The sequence below is a fragment of the Poromitra crassiceps genome (assembly GCF_964638095.1).
Source record: "Poromitra crassiceps genome assembly, chromosome: 4".
Lineage (NCBI taxonomy): Eukaryota > Metazoa > Chordata > Actinopteri > Beryciformes > Melamphaidae > Poromitra > Poromitra crassiceps.
Window position 1 is genome coordinate 14222148 of NC_139626.1, and position 20650 is coordinate 14242797.

Consider the following 20650-nt stretch of genomic DNA (forward strand, 5'->3'; position numbering starts at 1 on the left):
TCATTCAAGGTGAGGAGCAAACACACACAACATACTGTAACATGCTGTAACATACTGTACATCCCCTTAGTGGATGCTTTCATTCAAGGTGAGGAGCAAACACACACAACATACTGTAACATGCTGTAACATACATCCCCTTAGTGGATGCTTTCATTCAAGGTGAGGAGCAAACACACACAACATACTGTAACATACTGTAACATGCTGTAACATACATCCCCTTAGTGGATGCTTTCATTCAAGTTGAGGAGCAAACACACACAACATACTGTAACATACATCCCCTTAGTGCAGGGGTGGCCAAACTTTTTTGGTTGTGGGCCGCATACAGAAAAATATAAGGAGTCGCGGGCCAAACAATATTAAGCGCGGCAGTTTTCGCGGCAAAAAAATTGGACCAGAAAACCCTTGTGTCATGAAATTTAATTTCTACCTAAATAAATATATGACACATAGTTTATTGATGTGCTCACCTAGTACAATGGGTATTTCTGTATGTTTTCCAATTTTCTTTTCCTGTGCCAACAGGTTAAGACAGAGATGAATTAACATAACATTACGGTAGTATTAAACATTAATTCAGTATTAAAAATATTTAAAAATAAATAGACCAGGTCAGGGTCCTCAAGTATAAACCATTTTCAATGGTTTTAAATTGAAAAAATAAAATGGGGGTAATCCGTTTTTTTGTTTTTGTTTTTGTTTTTCAGTTTCTTTTTCTTTATTTTTTATTTTTTCTGTTTTTTCCCCGTTTTTGTTTTTTTGTTTTCATTTTCCGTTTTAAACTTTAAAATGGAAAAAACGTTTTTAGCAATTTATTTTGTATTTTTTGCTAAATTTGTGGCGGGCCACTTAAAAACGGGCAGCGGGCTGCAGTTGGCCCGCGGGCCGTAGTTTGGCCACCCCTGCCTTAGTGGATGCTTTCATTCAATGGGGGCAGTGTTGGGAAAGTTACTGAAAATTGGTAATTAGTTACAGTTACTAGTTACTTTTCTCAAAATGTAATTTAATTACTTTAAAGTTACCAGTTACTTCAAAGTAATTAGTTACTAGGGAAAGTAACTTTTGCGTTACTTTTAAAAGTCTGCTTCGATTGTTATTAATGCACACATTATGTTAGTGTTGCTGTGCCACAGTGTGGCATTGAACCTTCGCTTATTGGGGAGGCTTATAGCCTATCAAGGTCATTAGCCTCTGGGGCTCTGGCTGCAGCTCTCTCCCCGGACTAGGTCTGAGGATCAGAAACTGGGTAATCCTCTGAAGTTGTCCGTTATTTTAATGTCCTAAAGTAACTAGTAACTAGCCCAGTTACTATTTTAGTAACTGTAACTGAGTTACTGAATTTGAAAAAGTAATTAGTTAGATTACTAGTTACTGAAAAAAGTAGTTCAGTTACAGTAACTAGTTACTTAGTAACTAGTTACTCCCAACACTGAATGGGGGTAATTTAGGGTTGGGGGTAGGACTATTTTCCATGTTTATATCGATTAGCCGTGTTGTTGAGGTACCCCCAAACATTGCCTAAAGGGCCATAAGGCTGAATGGCCACTGCACTGCGCAGTTGGCTTCAAGGTATTTGTGCTTGTATGACGGATGTAGACTGCATCTTCACTTGTTGACTTGAGGCATATAACCGTGAGGCGGTTATTTCTAGTTATATTTGAAATGGTGATATCAACTGATTACAATACATCAAAGACAAACCTAGGTAACATTTATTCATGCTTAACTTGCACAAATAAAAACTTATTTACTTACTTAAACTTAGTTAATGTAATAAAAAAAAAGCTCTTCCATAAAATAAATCATTTTTGGAAGTTGAGAATCGGTCCATAATTGATTCTTTGTAAGAATCATGATTCTTACATGAATCGCTTTTTTTGGAACACCCCTAATTTCTAGTATGTGTGGTCACAGTGGGAAGCTTCACCAGATCAAGGTGCACACACTGGGTTTATTTTAAAAAGAGGTAAATCATAAAGCTGTTCTCTCTGCCTCTCTTGCCCCCTCTCTCCCCTTCACTCTCTCCCTCTCACCTCTCTCTTGCGCTCCCTCTCTCTTTCTCTCTATCTCCATCTCTCTCTCCCTCTCGCTGCCTCTCTTCTTCTCCCTCTCCTCTCTCACTCTCTTCCTCTCCCTCACCCGCTCTTCCTCTCTCCCTCTCACTTTCTCCCTCTTCTTCTCCCTCTCCTCTCTCTCTCCCTCTCTTTCTCGCTGCCTCTCTTCCTCTCCCTCTCCTCTCTCACTCTCTCCCTCTCTCTCTCCCTCTTCCTCTCTCCCACTCTTCCTCTCTCCCTCTCTCACTTTCTCCCTCTTCCTCTCCCGCTCCCTCTCCCTCTCTCCCTCCCTCGCTCTCCCTCTCTCCCCCTCCCCCTCTCAGTCTGATGAATGATGCGGGCGGTGTGGGCTCCATGCCCACAGCCGCACCTCCCTCTGCCACAGGCATGAGGAAGAGCTGGCATGAGGACATCACACAGGACCTGCGAAACCACTTGGTACACAAACTGTAAGTGTTAGCAAGCACACATTGTGTATTCACCTTATTCACCACGCCCACTTTTTCTCTCTTCCGCATTACCCGCAATTGTATTTGTTCTTCCGGTTCAGCGCTAGTTGGCGGCCAATTTCAAAACAAAACATCACTATGAATGAAGCTTGGCAACATTCAGAAACTACACTGCGGCCAACTTCAGTTACATGTTCATAGCGTTACTGCTGCGAGGAGCCGATGGCTGTACCCGGTCTGCATTTAACATTAGTTACAAAAGCACGTCGACAGTGTTTTCTCACTGCCAGTAGCCTACAGCAGGGTTTGACAGATAGCTAGTCTGACCGGCCAGCACAGCCAGCGCTCCCAGTCCTCGCTGCACGCTAAATATTTCCAAATAGGCGCTATTCTGATAAACTGGTCACATATTTGGAATGTTCTCATCCGAAAAAATATTAAAACTTTTTTTTGCTTGAAAACAGCTTTTTGGAAAGTCTAAAAATGACTACGGTAGGCGTCATCTACTTCCGTGTCTAAAATGGAAAGACGATTACAAAATGACGTCATGCAGAAGCGTCCTTGTATGGGCAAAGAATAAGGTGAATAATCCCACTACACCTTCATGACCTGTGCAAATGTGCACAGTCTATAAAATGTAGTTCAGTTGCTAACGTTAGCTCATTAATTATAGATTTTATTTGAATGTGGTTTCGGTCTCTCTGGCTCCTTATCTGCCTAAATGTCATTGACGCTTCTCTCATACAGTAACATTAGGCTGCATGGCAACTGAACTACATTTTATAGACTGTACAACAATGTGCTTTATTAGACAAATTTAAGATTTAGCTTATCAAACTACATCACTCTAAGTCAGCAGTCCGTACAAACTAAGAGATGAAGAACCCAAAAGTACATACACCTGCCGTGTGAGGTAATGGAAACTAATTTGCATAAGAATCGGATTATGCGAGTTGTGTGAAGAGTCACAGCCAAAATGAGAAGAGTTATACTTGAAGTAGAGGTATCACAATCAATAATACACATTTTCCATGCTTTTATTAATAATAATCAAATGCTGGCAAACGGCACTAGCTACTTTTGTGTTTTCAAAGGTCATGATGGGGGTTTACATTTCATATCAACATGAATAATGCCACCAAGAAAAGCCACAAAATAATATATGATGAGATGAGATGAGATGAACTTTATTGTCCCCGAGGGGAAATTTGTCTTGGGCAAATAGTGCCGTACAACAGCCACATATCGCATGTATCGAGGTTTTGACACAATACATACAACAGACAGGGAAAAAAAACACATCGAGCATACAGTGTGGTCCCTTGCCAACATGCGCTTTCCACTGGGAAATTGTGCCAGCGGTGTAATATAGAAATAAAAGACAGCAAACACTGGTTAGTTCAATTTGGATTAACACTTCATCCTAATGACATTCTAAGCATATTGCACAGTCATTGTGGGTTTATTGCACAACCCTCATTGCAATTTCCCATTATGATAAAGTATAAGTATAAGTAACAGATATATTCTGTTCAAGCAATACTTTTGTTCGGACAGGAGGTACATTTCTTACAGCAGTATTGAGGAGTGAAGTGTCTAGCTTTGGCTCGTCAACACCACTGTTCCATGGTTAAAAAACAAAATCAAATCATTTTTACTCTCTCTCTCCCTCCCTCCCCGACCCACAGTGTTCAGGCCATCTTCCCCACCCCGGACCCCGCTGCCCTGAAGGACCGGCGGATGGAGAACCTGGTGGCCTACGCTAGGAAAGTAGAGGGCGACATGTACGAGTCGGCCAACAGCAGAGTAAGCACCTTTCTTCTTTCCATCACCATTTGGCTCAGAAATGAGGGCCGAAGCACTGAGAAGGTTCTCCCACTGTGGACTCGAGCATTCATGACTCGGACTTGGACTCGAGCATTCATGCATTTGGAGCTGGAAGTTAGAGACTCGGACTTGGACTTGATAGATAGATAGATAGATAGATAGATAGATGGTTAGATAGATAGATAGATAGATAGATAGATAGATCAGTGTTTCCCCTAGAAACATTTTCAGGCCTGGAGGGATTTCGAAACGTACCCCGACCGCAACGGTGGGGGCCGTCGCTGGCGACGCTGAAGTTTTAGCGAACCTGTTCACATCTATGTTCGCAATGGCATCCCAAGTATCATCATACTATTATGGGATGCGATGCGAACAGTTGTATTATGGGATGTGCGTTTCCCAGGCAACGACACACGTTGACATGTTTTGGAACAGCGCCGGACGCTGGCACAATGCTCCTAAAAGCAAAATGCTTATTGTTTTGAATGATTTGGCATCTTCTATTACTGTCAACACTAGTATTGTTGTATTGTAATAATATACCATAAAGGTTTGTTGAATTTTTGGGGAAAGCGGGGGAAAAAATCTAAAAAAGAAAAGAAAATTTCAGATTTTTTTCTGGCCTGGCAGGGGCGCCGTTGGCCAGGCGGGCCCGCCAGGCCTGTAGAATGGTAGGGGAAACACTATAGATAGATAGATAGATAGATAGATAGATAGATAGATGTGTATATATATTTTTTTATATTTTCCCCCCCGATTTTTTTATAAAAGTGACATCACTGGTCCACACTAACTCAAATTAATAACTCATTAACTCAAATCAACTCTCAATAACTGTCAAACTATTCATCATTCATCTAGTAGGAAAGAAGCTACATCTATATATATGTGTGTGTGTGTGTATATATATATATATATATATATATATATATATATATATATATATATACGGTATATATATATATAAAATATTAAAATAAATAATCAAATGTTATTAATATTTATTCAAATCAAATTTTATTCGAATCTCGAAATTCATTCCAACAGCCCTAGTGGGATTTGTGTGGCTGGGGGCAGGGGGGATTTAACTGAGCGTCCTGTACTGAAGCTGTTGAAGAAGGTGTTAAGCTCATTGACTCTGTCCAGGCTGATAAAGACAGTTTGTCTAATAATTTGGCATAAGATATTATACCATGACTTTATTCAATTCCATGCAAGCACGTGTATTCCACCTACATGTGGATTCACACTCATGTTCACTAACTCTGGACTTGGACTTGGACTCAGGTAATTGGTGACTCAGATTTGGACAAGGACTCGAACACTGGGGACTCGACTCGACTTGGACTTGAATGATAGTGACTTGACTACAACACTGTTGCTGCCCTGTAGTTTAACCCTCATTCTAATAGTTTCCTCTCCTCTTGCATTTTCTACCCGTTGCTCCTCCATGTCCTTCTCTCTCCCCTCTCATTTCTTCCTGACACTTCACCCTCTCTTGCGTTCTGTCAGGCGGAGTACTACCACCTGCTTGCCGAGAAGATCTATAAAATCCAGAAGGAGCTGGAGGAGAAGAGGAGGACCAGGCTGCAGAAGCAGGGCCTGGCTGGGTTGGGGCCTCCTAGCATGGGTCAGCCCCCCACCGGACTGCCTCCAAGTGAGTCGACATGCTGCACATGTAGACCAGGATGAACTAATGTTGCACTAGACTGCATGCATTCATGTGTAAATCCAGTGGAATGACTTTTGTGTTCAACTTCAAACAACTTGATTACCGGTAATCCCACACGGGGCAATTGGTTTAGAGTAGCTTGAAACACAGAAAGATCATACAGACAAACAATTTCCTGCCTCTTTATATACATATATACATATATATATATATATATATATATATATATATATATATATATATATATATATATATATATATATATATATATATATTATATATATATGCACTGTATATATAACAGATGGCCCCCTCCCTGACCCAACAATGGTGAGACCAGCAGGACCCAATCAAATGATCAACAGGATGCAAAGCCCAGGTACGAACCACTGTGTGGACTAAGCCCATGTTTAGATAGAATGATCTCTGCATAAAACGACAAACTGTCGATGCGTTCTGGCCTTTGATTCGGCATTTATACACAGCGTTTGTGATTCACGTGCAAACTGGAACCGCTAATGTCATCACCAACTCCAAGCAGGGTCAAGTCAGCCAGAATAAAACGGAAACTTCCAGTTAGAACTTTCACAATAATGCCAATTAAATAAAGTAATAGCCTTATCGATGCACGTTGTAACTAGGGCTGGGTGATATGACCAAAATCTCATATCTCGATATAGGTCATTTCATATCCTGATAACAATATACATCACGATATAGCATATTTTCTGTAAATTTAATTTATAGTTTATATCAAATGACCACATGGCCATTTATTTATGTAGCGGTTAAACCAGTTACAATTTTGTCAATGTCAAACCCCACAAATGATACATGGATTCAGAATAGTGATATGCATGGCTATTCTTTACAACACAAACAAATGTATAATAAGTTGCAGGGCAGTAGAATGAAACACAAACTGAACCACACCACCAGCTCAATTTTCAAAGATTACAGTAGAGCAAAACGTTATAAAAGTTATTTATAGTTCAGTCCAGTTGTCTCCGTTCATTTATAAAGGAACAAAAATCCTCCACTTCGGGATTTCCATGTTACCAGTTCAGTTCACTCAACAAAAATACTCCGGGATTTCCCAGTTATCCAACACGACTCTCACCCAAGGAAGATAAAGCTAACTAGCTAGCTTTAGCAAGCTAGACGTTTGGTTGTCGGCTCCTCAATGGATTTCCTTGGGATGACGAGAGGACGAGAGGAGATGTTTTGCCAGCTTTAACGTTACGAGGACATGCGCAATGGATCAAATGTGGACTTAACACAGCGAGATGTTAAAATTAGCCAATTACACATCCTTTGCAGGATACATTAAACTGGCCTCCATGGCCTCTGTGTAATTCCCACCCTGGTGACTGCCCTGAAGAACAATCAACCCATTTGAGAGCAGTCAAAACAAAGCTACTTTTAGTTTGGATATTCGACAGACATTCACAGTGACTATCTGTTCAACATACAACCTAAAACTAACTTCACCATGGTGCAAAACCCCTCTTCAAATTGAGCATCTGTTTTGATCTTAGCCTTGACAAGAGAGGAATGGAGCAGAGGAGAGAGGGGGGGAAGAGACAGAGAAATAGATCAAGAGAGGCCTGTAGTAATGTAAGGCAATTATTTTTTATGTATTTTCAGCTATTTATTTGTGTGTGTGTGTGTGTGGGAAGGGGGGGGGGCGTAGGGTTGGTAGACCAAAGTGTGGACAGCCCTCTATAAGGCTAGTGATAGTTTCCCATCCTGCTGGGGACAGGCAGTGTCTCAAGATGTGTACGGCTCCTTACACTGGTCAACATAGAAACCCAGCACAGGAAATGAGTGCTTAAAGAGCGTGGTGCAGGTAATTTCTATTTTTATTTTTAGTTACGACTCAAGATAATACCCCAAAAAACAATTAAAACATGCCCCCAGGGCAGAAATATGGAGAAAAAGGTGGCACATGGTAAAAAAAAAAAGCCATCTGGGCAGATAACACCTGTGACGTCACTCGGGCTACTGTACCTACTGTAATAATAATAATATACAGTCATTGTGATTGTGTACAGCATTCAGAATCAGCATTGGCAGACTTACGATAATTAGGGATGGTACCGAGACCCGGTACCAAACGGGCCCCGGTGCCGGATTTCTAGATACCGGAGGATCAATAAGCTTTCACGTTAACGGTTCTCTTATTGGTACTGGAGGAATTAAGAAAATAGATTTCCTTTTTATTTGCTACATAAACATTATCTTGCACATTTTATCTCACCAACTCTGTAAGACATGCCTATGATGTGTTTTTTGCGATTTGCGAACGAGATAAAGAGATCCTCTCTTCCGTGTTGCTTTCTCGGTCTCTCGAGAGACAGGCAGCACCTACCAGCGAGGAGCCGAGCCTGACTGAGAGGGAAGGGGCGGGGCGGGCAGCACACACACATGCACACACCAGTGGCACACACACACACTGAAGGGAAGGCAGCTGAGCCGAGGACAGACCGCAACACGTTAAGAAAGAACGGAGCGATCAAAAGTCTGGTTGTACTTCATTCGAGTTGATGCTGACAATTCACGTTGTCATAAGTGCAATAAATCATTCGCTAGTAATGGTGGAAACATGAGCAATTTGTCAACACCTAGCCAAAGACAAGGTACATCAAATAGGTACAAACGGAGAAATGCACAGTTTTCGACAAGCTAGCTCACGACTTCATCATCTGTCAATAATGACCCGGTTGTGGTTACCCATGATACACGGACCCACCTCGTGATCAGGTACAACTATGTGAATATGGATGATTAAGACGAGAGTAGTACACATTATCCAGGTCTTTGGGTGTGTTATCATCAAAAACCCAGACTGAAATAAATCGACAGAGCATCATCTCTGTTGTCCTAAAGAGATTTTACTTCCAGAGCAGAGGGGGTATTTAGTGATTTGGGGGCAATTGCAGCAGACAGATACTGTCTTGCTTTATTTATGCTTTCCCTAGCTGAATGTTGGTATTGGCAGTGGTAGGAGATTTAAATTCTTATATAATGCTGGATATTTAAATTGATAATAAAAACGCACCCATTAAGATTTTACAACTTTTTTCTTTCTCTTAAAAATAATGAAAAGAACCGACAACAACCAGCCCCATTTGTTTCATTTTTTCCCCCAGTTTTTTCTCTTAAAAATAACAAAGTACGGATACGAGTACCATTAAAGTACCGGATTGATAAGCAGTATCGATAAGAGTAGTAGTATCGTTAATTCCTTAACAATACCCATCCCTAACGATAGTTATCGTATTTGTACGATAATTTACCACCAAAAACGATCATTTTGACCCTTGATAATTCGACACTGCCCAGAATGCATTTCGGCATTGACGGGAGAAGGGAAAAATGTTGGGGCAGAGTTTTTCCCTCCATGGCAACTGTTTACTTTCTGTTTAGTTTGGGCTCTATCTATGGCTAATATGGCACTTTAATAGTTTGAGTAGTCAAATGTAACTAGTTGACCCCTAATTTGCAATCATTTTTTCAAAATAACGCCTATTTGGAAATATAATTTTGGAGAACCATGAGATAGCACTGCCGACCGACCATGTAATCCAGCTCCAGAATGGTCTCAGGCGGATAATTATATTGTCGCAGACGGATGCAAGTGGCGCTCGCTGGAGCCCCAGAGGGGAGGAGTTTTAGCTTCAGACGGGAGGAGATGTACTGCAGCGAGCGGCCTCTCGACGGATGGACAGACGATCAGCGTACGGAGGTAATGAGCCGAGGGAACATTTATTGCTTATTGTTTATTAAAATCGTCACAGGTGTTATTGCTCGATTTGCGGGTTTTTATGTGCGCGTGCCAGATGCTTCACAAAAACCAATCTAGATGCAGCTATGTGTGGGGGGGGAACAAGAGAATCCTAATTGCTACAAAAAAGTCCCACATATTAATGCAAAGTGGTCTCCTGCACCTGCACCATGCTCTTTAAAAGCAAAATAAAAAATGTGTCGTTTCCACGCTTGCATGCCTGATAAAAATGTTGTACACGTTGAATCCCTCATTTATAACTGACCCCATTTACCCCTGGCATCAAAATGTGTTTTGGGTGATCAGATTGGAATCGGATCATGCTTGACCCTATTAACCTGATTACATTTACACCTAGTATTAATATGTGGCTCCGGTGTCCACATTGAGATCCGATTGTGATCGGATCAGGCAAGCTTCATAGAGTAGAGCGGCAAAAAAAACAGCTGTGAATTTTGTTGTATGTGTGGATTGAGAACATATTTGCATTTCCACTTGTGTTCAGTGGGGTCACAATGTGTCCCTGACCACCTCCCGAGTAGTACTCAGGTACTCAAAGACACATTCATAACATTACTATTCGAGTAACTTTTCTATCGTTTGGATACTTGCTCTTTAACCATGCAAGCCCGGTAAAAACAGACAGACAGATGCGAGCTTCTCCATAACGCAGGCCCGATATAACTCGTTCAATATTTTGCACTAGTTTACTAAGTTACGTGACTCCACTGTTGTTTCCCATACCGTTAATATAGCCTCAACAAATATGGAGAATCCATTTTTGCAGACAATCACTTCTTGGCAGAACACCGGACATTGTAGTCGGTGCATTTACGTTACTGTAACGGTGATAATAAAGCAGTATGGATGGATTATACCGAACACGTATCGGAAATATCTGGTAAGCCATCGCTTGTTCCACAACACTATTGTTGAACGAAGTGCTAAGCAGCTGATTTACGGAATTACTGAGGTAGGCTAACAGCTGCTAAGCTAACGTCAGATCAGCCCTTATCACGGGCCGTCCACTTATTTCTCCTCACAAAAAGTGCTCCAGGCAGTGCTTTTTCCAGCCAAAAACACTATGTGTGAACAGCCCCTACACAGCACATTTTACCCCTGCTCTGTCATTAACATACCGTAAATTCCGGACTATAAGCCGCACCTTTTTTCCCGTTTTTTGGCCTTTTTTGGCCCCTGCGGCTTATATAACGGTGCGTCTTATCTATGGATTTTTTCCCAAAAAAAAAAAAAATCTCTCTTTTTTAGCACTCTTTCTAACTATAAATCCTATATAACTATAATAAGTTTTAATTTCCTCTCTTGCCCTCTTTTCACCACACTGTATGACACTGTATGACACTGTGTGCACTGTAAAAAACAACACAGGTGGTGTTGTGTTATGTTGTTTTGTTGAAATGTTAATAAACGGGAGCTTCCTCAAACAGCCATCTCTTTCCCGACAATCCCCTCTGTGCATGAACCCTTACATATGGTAATTAAACATTAAAACACAATAAAAAAAAATACCATTAAAACACCCGCGGCTTATAGTCCGGTGCGGCTTATATAAGAAAAAAATAGTCAACTTTGCAGGTGCGGCTTATACACCGGTGCGGCTTATAGTCCGGAATTTACGGTACTAATGTTAATACCGGTACCGTAAATTCCGGACTATAAGGCGCACCGGTGTATAAGCCGCACCTTCTAAGTTGACTATTTTTTTCTTATATAAGCCGCACCGGACTATAGGCCGCGGGTGTTTTAATGGTATTTTTTTTTTTTTTTTTTTTTTGTGTTTTAATGTTTAATTACCATATGTAATGCTCCCATTTATTAACATTTCAACAAAACAACATAACACAACACCACCTGTGTTGTTATTTACAGTGCACACAGTGTCATACAGTGTCATACAGTGTCATACAGTGTGGTGAAAAGAGGGCAAGAGAGGAAATTAAAACAGAAGTGGATTTATAGTTAGAAAGAGTGCTAAAAAAGAGAGATTTTTTTTTTTTTTTTGAAAAAATCCATAGATAAGCCGCACCGTTATATAAGCCGCAGGGGCCAAAAAAGGCCAAAAAACGGGAAAAAAAGGTGCGGCTTATAGTCCGGAATTTACGGTAGATATTCTTACAGGCCTATAGCCTACAACAGTGGTTCCGAAGTCTCTGCACACCTGAGTGTATGACCTGTCATACAGGATGCAACCAAAACAATAAAAAAAGCTCCCGCACATCGTCCACTTGAAAATCTCAAAAATGTTCGCGGCCCACATCCGTTTGTAAACAGTACAGAGGCCAAATAATGAAAGGATGAAAGGAGCTGTCCATCAGCACCACACAGAAATCAGTAACTAAAAATGAGGGGCTGTCTGCAATAGGCTAATTATCAGATAATTGATTATACATTAAATATCATTCAACAATGGAAACATGCATTCTCGTACATAATAATAATTTGATTTTTGTCATTTCCCCCCGTTCATAATAGGAGAGTACTTGAATATTAAAATGACTTAAAATGCCCATCCCTACTCCAGAGGTGGTTTGGCTGATTGGATCACAATCCATCCTCAATGCATCTTGGGTGTATTTACACCTGTACTGTCATGTGGCCAAGCACTATCCCATCGTATCTGATCACCCAAAACACATTTGAAAGCCAGGTGTAAAGGGGTTGAGGGGGTGGGGGGCGGTCACTGTAGTGTGTTTTACCATCTCTCTGGTTGTGTGTCATCAGGTATGAATCAGGTGTTCAATCAGATGGGGATGCAGTCTATGGGCCAGAGGTCCACTCCTCCTCTCCCCATGGGGCCATCTGGCAACCAGGTCAGTACTCCGTACACTTTCCACCGCACACTTTTACACAGTAGTTGTTACAATCAAGCATAGGTAGCTGTGTTCTACGGGATTTAGCACCAGAAACACTTCTTTGACCAGTCAAGGGCTTGGCAGAAACAACAAAGTTGTATCTGCCAAGCACTTGACTGGTCAAAGAATCTATAGCCGCTTTCACAGCGGCCTTGAAAGCCGTAAAATGCACAGAAAATGGGATCCGCGCCTCCGATGTGAAAGTTGTGAAAGCGGGTTGGTGGGTAATTGTGTTACGCCTTTCGTTCCGCCAGTGGACCTAGTCACAGCGCTGGATTATCCTCCAACCCCCCTCCACCTGAAAGCATAGGAGCGGCAACACGGAACGGTGCGAATGGTCAGCTCATTCATTTAAAAAAATACAGGCGAAACCACCTCATGCAGCAAGAAAGGCATACGTGAAAGTAAAAAAAAAGTAGCCTATACAATCATGACTGCAGGGGCGCCAGGAGGAATGCTCCGTGCCTACACTATAGCTCTTTTCCCACATGCGTACCGGAAAATTACCTGTAAGTCAATATCGGACATTTCCCTGAATTTCCCTTCACACCTCAGCGTTCGCATGTGGGAATCTTATCGTCAAATAGCCGGTATGTTGGGGGGTGGGGCGGGGGGCGGGGAAGAGTGGCCTGGGGTCTGTGCTGCAGGCCACTGAGGCCAGTCAGAAAAAAACAACAAACAAACATGGAGCCGGCGTCCATTCTTTTGATAATATTGCTGACGCGCTTTTTCCTCAAACGTAGACAGCGACGCAGACAAATTAAGGCGAAAATGGAAAGGGATATACGTGCGAACAGAAACAGATTCATGTTCGCAGTCTTCTCCGCTCAACATCGTGCAGAATATGAAGATAGACTAAACCGGGGACAGATCATGACAGTGTTATGTACCTCTGCGCTGCTGCGTGAGACTAGAGCCGTCTGGAAGCGAGAGAGACCAGGAGGGAATTTATTTTGGGAAGATGCTCTGAACAATTTTGACGACGTGGAATGGAAGCGTCATTTTCGCATGTCCCGGTGTACGTTCGACTACGTGCTGAGTCTGGTCCGACCCGCACTAACACGCAAAACCACTGGAAGCGCGTTTGCGACTGGCAATAGTCCTTTGGTGGTACGCAACACCAGGGGAATATCGAACAATCAGCTGTGTATTTGGTGTTGGACTGTCTACTGTGTGCACTGATAGCGGAAAATGACTGGACCCCTTTCTCACCTGTCTGCCTATCGCGGCATACCGCTCTTCTGACTGGCTCAAAACTGGTGAAATGGCCGCGACGACGGGGTCGCGCTTATACCGGCACGGCGCCTTTCCCACATGCAGGCATTAGACCACGTTGCGGTCATTTTGCGGTACAAAGCGCATGTGGGAAAAGGGCTTGTGAGGAAGTAGGTTAGGCTTTATGCTCAAACCATGTTGACATTAGTAGGTAAAATTAACGGATATAATAATAAGCTTCAGAGGACGTATAGCTGTCTGTGGCGAGTTGGTCTGAGGATATTCCCTCTGGAAACCAGCTCCAGAACTGCAATCTGTCTACCTAGCCAGTTGTGCGTTCACTTATTTCCTCGACGAACGTTATGCAGACTGCAGCTGTTTGATATGCGGGCGTCATCTTTCAAAATGGACGCTAATTAGGCTACTTCATGGGAATCATTTGCTTTACAAAAAACTGGAGCCAAAAGATAAGAATTAGCCTTGTACCTAATAGGCTACATGATGGTGCATCTGTGATCCATAAAGTCGATCAGATGAATATTGAAAGCCTTGTTACCGTGCTGCATGTGGACAACACTTTCTTATCACTTTGATGTTCTTAACGACCGCAGCATGTTGGCTGGTGTACATCGGCGATGTTTGGTTGTTGAATGAATTCATTCATCATACAGTAGCCTAGGCTACACTGACCTATGAAAATATTCATTTGGGCTACTAGAGGAGCTGGGTGGAAATGCCTCTGCTCGCCTTTCAATCCGGGAGCGGTGGCTGTCACCTGAAAGCACACCCCAAGATGGGAATGTGGCGGTGCTGCTTGGCTCTGTGTGAAAGCAATTTCTGTGGCGAGGCTGCCGGCTTTGCGGGCCTTCTGAACTGCAATATTGCACGATCTGTGTGTGAAAGCGGCTTATATCTCCATGTCCTGTTCTATCTCTAGATGGGAATGGTTGGAACCAGGATGAGCCAGCCCAACGTCCAACAGCTGCAGAACCAGTACCTACCCCAGGGACCATTCCCCGGCTCGGGACCGGGGGTTGGCACCGCTCAGCCTGGGATGAACCAGCCCGGGGCGCAGGGGGGCATGGCACAGGTAAAAAGATGGGACTGCAGCCTTTTCCTCTCAGTCAATACTAATTCTTTGGTTAACCACATTTGTGGCAAGTTACTCTCTTACTGGAATACTATCTGGTTCTGAAGCATGAGTGATAGAGTATTTATTTTATCTTTAGCATTTTGTCTGGATGTATTCTAATCTAGAGGAACCTTATACACCTTGTACACGTGTGATGTAGCAAACTGATGATGATGATGATGAATGAATAATTCTGATATGATCTTCCTCTTCTCAGCAGACTCAGATGGGCACTCCTCCCTCTCTCCCAGTGGCTAGTCCTCTAGCCCAGTCCGGTTCAGCCGGCGGCCCCAGCAGTGTCTCCTCAGTGGGGCCGATGGGTCCCCAGAGTGTGGGTGGCGGAGGTCCCAACTCCGCTGTCGGAGGCCCCCCATCAAATCAGCAACCCAACTCCATCCCCCACCTGGGAGCAATGCGTGGCAGCTCGCCCTCACCCGCCCGCAGCCGAACCCCCACCCCTCACCAGACGCCCCCCAGGCTAGCAGGCTCCCAGACTCCACAGCCGCACACCCCCAACCCGCCCCAGCTTGCTCCACCTCCTGCCCCCCAGCAGAACCAACATAGCCAGGGCCCCGGCTCCAACAAGTCCCTCCAGCAGCAGCACATGACACCTGCTGGTTCCACCACTCCATCTCACCCTGGACTGGCCTCAACGCCGCACAGCGCTCATCCACCACGCACTCCGGTCAGTATCTGAGTTACACGTGTCATTGAGTTACACATTACACTCCGGTCAGTATCTGAGTTACACGTGTCATTAGTCACTTCTTAACATGCAGTGGAATCCGTATTATAACCAGCTCCTAGCCGGTTGGCCTGCATGTTAAACAACAATTAGCCGGCCTACGCGCACTCCCGCGAGTCCGTATCATATTCATCTCGGTCGCCGGTATAGCATCCGCATAATAGGAAAATCAACTGCTGTTTAACTCTGGCAGCTCATGATCCAGATCATCTAGCTGTGAGTGGGCGCGTGGTGGCACTTTACAAACCATTAATGTCCCATCATTATTTTCGCGAATGGACGTAGCGTTAGTTACGTGGCTGGATAATTTGGAAGAGAGTCAATATAGGTGAGTAAACAACTAAAAGTTGAATCCCCCATCTGCCAGTTTAAAAATGCAACAAGAGAGATGATAGCCTACTAGAGTTGCGCGATCTTGACCTCAGTCAGATCGTCAATCGCCACCCTTTGACATCGCCAATACATGATGTCATCGCACAAGCACATGGCTATATATTATATGGATGTTAACGTCCATATTAATTAGCTTCAGCTGTGCTCTTGCTGTAGGCTACTTTGCTAACTTAGCATCGATGCTAGCGGGACTCACCCAGCTATCGTCATTGCCTGCTTTTACTGCTGCTTGCTGGTAATAATCCCATCATTCCCATGTCAGAAAAAGACTCCAGATTTGTCGCTAACGTTAGTCTCGTTAGCCAGTAACGTTGCTAGCCAGACATGATCCAGACTTCATGTTTAAAAGCAACTATTGAGTTACAGATTACACTCCGGTCAGTATCTGAGTTACATGTGTCATTGCAGGTCAGTATCTGAGTTACACGTGTCATTGCAGGTCAGTATCTGAGTTACACGTGTCATTGCAGGTCAGTATCTGAGTTACACGTGTCATTGCAGGTCAGTATCTGAGTTAAACGTGTCATTGCAGGTAGAGCTGTGCATCTTCACTGATCTCACGATTCGATACGATTCGATTATACAAGTCTACGATTCGATTCGATTCGATTATACGATGCATCTCCGATGCATCTCGATGCATCACGATGGATCTTAAATCGATGCATCACTTTTTCCGCAATACATGATTTATTTTTTCTCACTTTATTTTTTCTCACTGTGTGGCTACTTTTAACACGTTCACTGCCATTGACGAGATATCTCGGCTTACAGAATCCAACGGTTCACTGCCAATGACGAGTTATCTCGGCTTAAAAAAAAAAAGAAAAATTTGACGGTGGATAAAAATATTGGAGTCAGCGAACGTGTACAACCCATTCCACGGACCCACTAAGTGGCGACAGTGCTCTCCACACTAGGAAAAGCAGAGCCAAAACTGTAGGGTAACGCGCGAGGAAACCATTCTCTACTGTAAAATGGGTTGGTGAAAACGCTTTCACTTTCGCGCATTATCGCGCTGGGAGCTGGCGGTGGGGGATTCCAAAAATAGACTGGGTGGAAAACACACTTTGAAAGACGCAGCATAAAGCCTAGAATCGCACAAAGCTTCATCAAAGCTCTCAAACCCAAGAAACAAGTGAGCCCTATCCACACTCGCTGCCAGGGAGGGAGGCTGCTCAAACTCGCAGCAGCAGAACACTCGCTTGTGACAAACGCTGCTCAAAGCCACCAGACACGCCCACGGAGGGAGGAGTTTGAAGGAGAGGGCGTTCAGAACTATATTGTTTAGATGTCTGATCTCTCACTGATGCCAAAAATAAATGGTTAAAGTGACTGTTCTGCCTGTTTGATTGAATTTCACAAAACTGCGATTATCTCAGCTTTCACTCTGACGCTGAAACCATGCTGTACTCAACGGCTAATATCTACATAACTACTAACTCTACAAACTAACTCTTTTAGACAGAGAAAGCACACATTCTATTAGTACTTTTGTGAACTTTGTGTTCACAAAGTCCAAGCAGAAAATAATCCTCGGCTCTTGTAAAATGAGCCAGAATCCTCAAAAAAAAAACTCTGGCAGAACCTACCTACAGTAAAAAAAAAAGGCTGGCAGTGAATGTGTTAACACATTGAATGCCAGCCATGTTTTCATTCCTGTAGGTAAGTTGTGCCAGGGGTGTTTTTGACGATTCTGGCTCATTTTAGAACAGCCGAGGATTCTTTTCTGTTAAGAATTCATGAACATCAATCATCTAAAAATAACTAATAGAATGTGTGCTTTCTCTGTCTAAAAGAGTTAGTTTGCAGAGTTAGTAGTTATGTAGATATTAGCCGTTGAGTACAGCATGGTTTCAGCGTCTGGAAATTTATTCAGAGATAAATGGCTTTTTGTGAAACAGTCACTTTAACCATTCATTTTTGGCATCAGTAAGACCGTCAGACATTCTAAACAATAGTTTTGAACAGTAATTTCCTCCATAACAACAGGAAACACCCCTCTCATTCAAACTCCTCCCTCCGTGTGTCTTCTCCTCCTTCCTCCTAACAGCGGGCGTGTCAGAAGCGCGTTGCTGCTGCTGCCTGCCTGCCTGCCTGCCTGTCTGCCTGTCGGGCAAGACGAGTCTGAAAGGGATTACTGTAAAATCGCGTCGCCATTTCCTTGAATGGCTTGCTTCCGCGGTGTGTGTGTGTGTGTGTGTGTGTGTGTGTGTGTGTGTGTTCGCGCGTTGCTGCGCGGCTCTGGGGGGAAGGGATCTCTGTCCGTTCTGTGTGTGTGTCTCGGGCTTCTGACTGTAAAATCGCCATCGAAGAGGCGGCTGCTTTTGGTCCCGTGGCTTTTGGGTCCCATGGCGGTGGCTTCTCTCGGTCTCTGTCGCCACTTAGTGGTCGGTAAAATAGATTACACACATGCTCTTGCTCCAAATAGTTATCTCAAAGATGTAAAAGGGGTTGATTGATGTCCCACCGTCAAAAAAAAAAAATCTTTATGTAAGACGAGTTAGTCCGTCCTTGGCACTTAAGCGCTGGATTATGTAAGACGAGTTAGGTCGTCTATGGCACTTAATGAGTTAAAATAAAAGTGCATTTGGAATTGCATTGTATTATGATCCATAATTAAAATAAACAACTGCATGTACCGTAAATTTCGGACTATTTTCCCCGTTTTTTGGCCCTGCGGCTTATATAACGGTGCGGCTTATCAATGGATTTTTTCGGGAAAAAAAACAAAAAAAAAACAACGGAATTCTCTCTTTTTTAGCACTCTTTCTAACTATAAATCCACTTCTGTTTTAATTTCCTCTCTTGCCCTCTTTTCACCACACCGCGGACACTGTGTGCACTGTAAAAAAAAACACAGGTGGTGTTGTGTTATGTTGTTTTGTTGAAATGTTAATAAATGGGAGCTTCCTCAAACAGCCATCTCTTTCCCGACAATCCCCTCTGTGCATGAACCCTTACATATGGTAATTAAACATTAAAACACAAAAAAAAAAAAAAAAAAAACATTAAAACACCTGTGGCTTATAGTCCGGTGCGGCTTATATATGTAACAAACAGGCAATTTTGCTGCTGCGGCTTATAGTGCGGAAATTACGGTACTTACATTCTATTTCATTTGATTATTATTATTATTATTATTTTTTTAATTAAATAATCGATTTTTGATATTTGTTAATCGATTCAGAATCGTCCTATTAAGCATCGCGATGCATCTCTGAATCGATTATTTTCGGCAGCTCTAATTGCAGGGCCCCAAATTAACAGTCGCCAAGCACCAAATGCGACTAGATTTTACGTTTTGGCGAGTGACGTTCAGGGGGCTGTCCGCCACATGGCGAGTAGCCTAATGTTTGTACTATCATGCTTTGGTGTTGCTGCGGCTTCTCCTCTCCTCTCCTCTGCCTGCTGTGTCCGAATTTCAGAAAGGTAGGGGCTGAGCGCTCCTAAACTCACACACACACACACACTGCTACACACGAATCAGACGTCTCACTCTCCTCCTCCTCCTGCGCTCTCACTACATTTCGCTGCGGTTGCGTCCTCATTTTCGAGCACGAGTGCTCAAGCAGTGAACTAGTACTAGTGTGTACATATATCCATTGTCCTGTTTTGTCCCATGTTTTACTTCACCTACGGAGTCTTTCCCCCTTCTGGTCACTTTTACGCTGTTTTCACTTCATGCACGCTGTCGCTCGACGGTCCTCTCTCCCTCCCCCTCCTCTCTCTCTCTCTCTCTGCCTCCCTCTCTCACAATAAAAAAAAATTAACCTTTTGGTCACTTAGCTCTCTCTCTCTGCCTCCCTCTCTCACAATAAAAAAAAATTAACCTTCTGGTCACTTTTACACTGTTTTCACTTCATGCACGCTGTCGCTCGACGGTCCTCTCCCTCCCCCTCCTCTCTCTCTCTCTGCCTCCCTCTCTCACAATAAAAAAAAATTAACCTTTTGCCACTTCCCAGGTGCAACAGTACCCTCTCTCTCTCTCTCTCTCTCTGTTAGTATTGTATTCGCTGTATGCCTCCGCCGGCGATAGCCAGGCCGGAGGCATTATGGATTCGGGTTGTCCATCCGTCCGATTGTTTGTCTTTATCTTGTCTGTCTGTAATTTTGTAACTTTTTATAAATGTTTTCAAGGGCCACCCCTGTATAAACAAAGGTCAAATAAAAATAATAATCAAAAAAATCTCCTGCCCTCTTATTAGGGAAGATTGCAATTGCGATTTAGGCTTTTCTTCATAATATTCTGTTAAAATAAAGAAGGGTTTCACCAATATTGACCTTGATTCATGGACCAAATATTCTCTAAAACACCTTGTTCAGAAATCCATTTTGGATGCTGCTCTCTCTTTTGAGCATTTGCATTTGCGGCAACTAGCAGTGTTTGTGCCTGTACCTCTGAACCTCTCCTCCTGTACCTCTCCTCCTGACTGTGTTTCTACCTCTCCTCCTGACTGTGTTTCTACCTCTCCTCCTGACTGTGTTTCTACCTCT

General features: G+C 43.1%; 1 protein-coding gene across 2 annotated transcripts in view; it reads left to right on the forward strand.

Moving 5' to 3' along the window:
• Nucleotides 1–20650, forward strand: part of LOC310775981 (histone acetyltransferase p300-like) — a 97489-nt gene that overhangs the window by 30173 nt on the left and 46666 nt on the right. For both annotated transcript variants that reach the window (XM_083636108.1, XM_083636109.1), the window contains exons 7-12: nucleotides 2384–2509; nucleotides 4198–4315; nucleotides 5849–5993; nucleotides 12538–12626; nucleotides 14821–14973; nucleotides 15233–15700. In XM_083636108.1, the coding sequence (XP_083492234.1) occupies nucleotides 2384–2509; nucleotides 4198–4315; nucleotides 5849–5993; nucleotides 12538–12626; nucleotides 14821–14973; nucleotides 15233–15700 (1099 nt within the window). The remainder of the gene's footprint in view (nucleotides 1–2383; nucleotides 2510–4197; nucleotides 4316–5848; nucleotides 5994–12537; nucleotides 12627–14820; nucleotides 14974–15232; nucleotides 15701–20650) is intronic.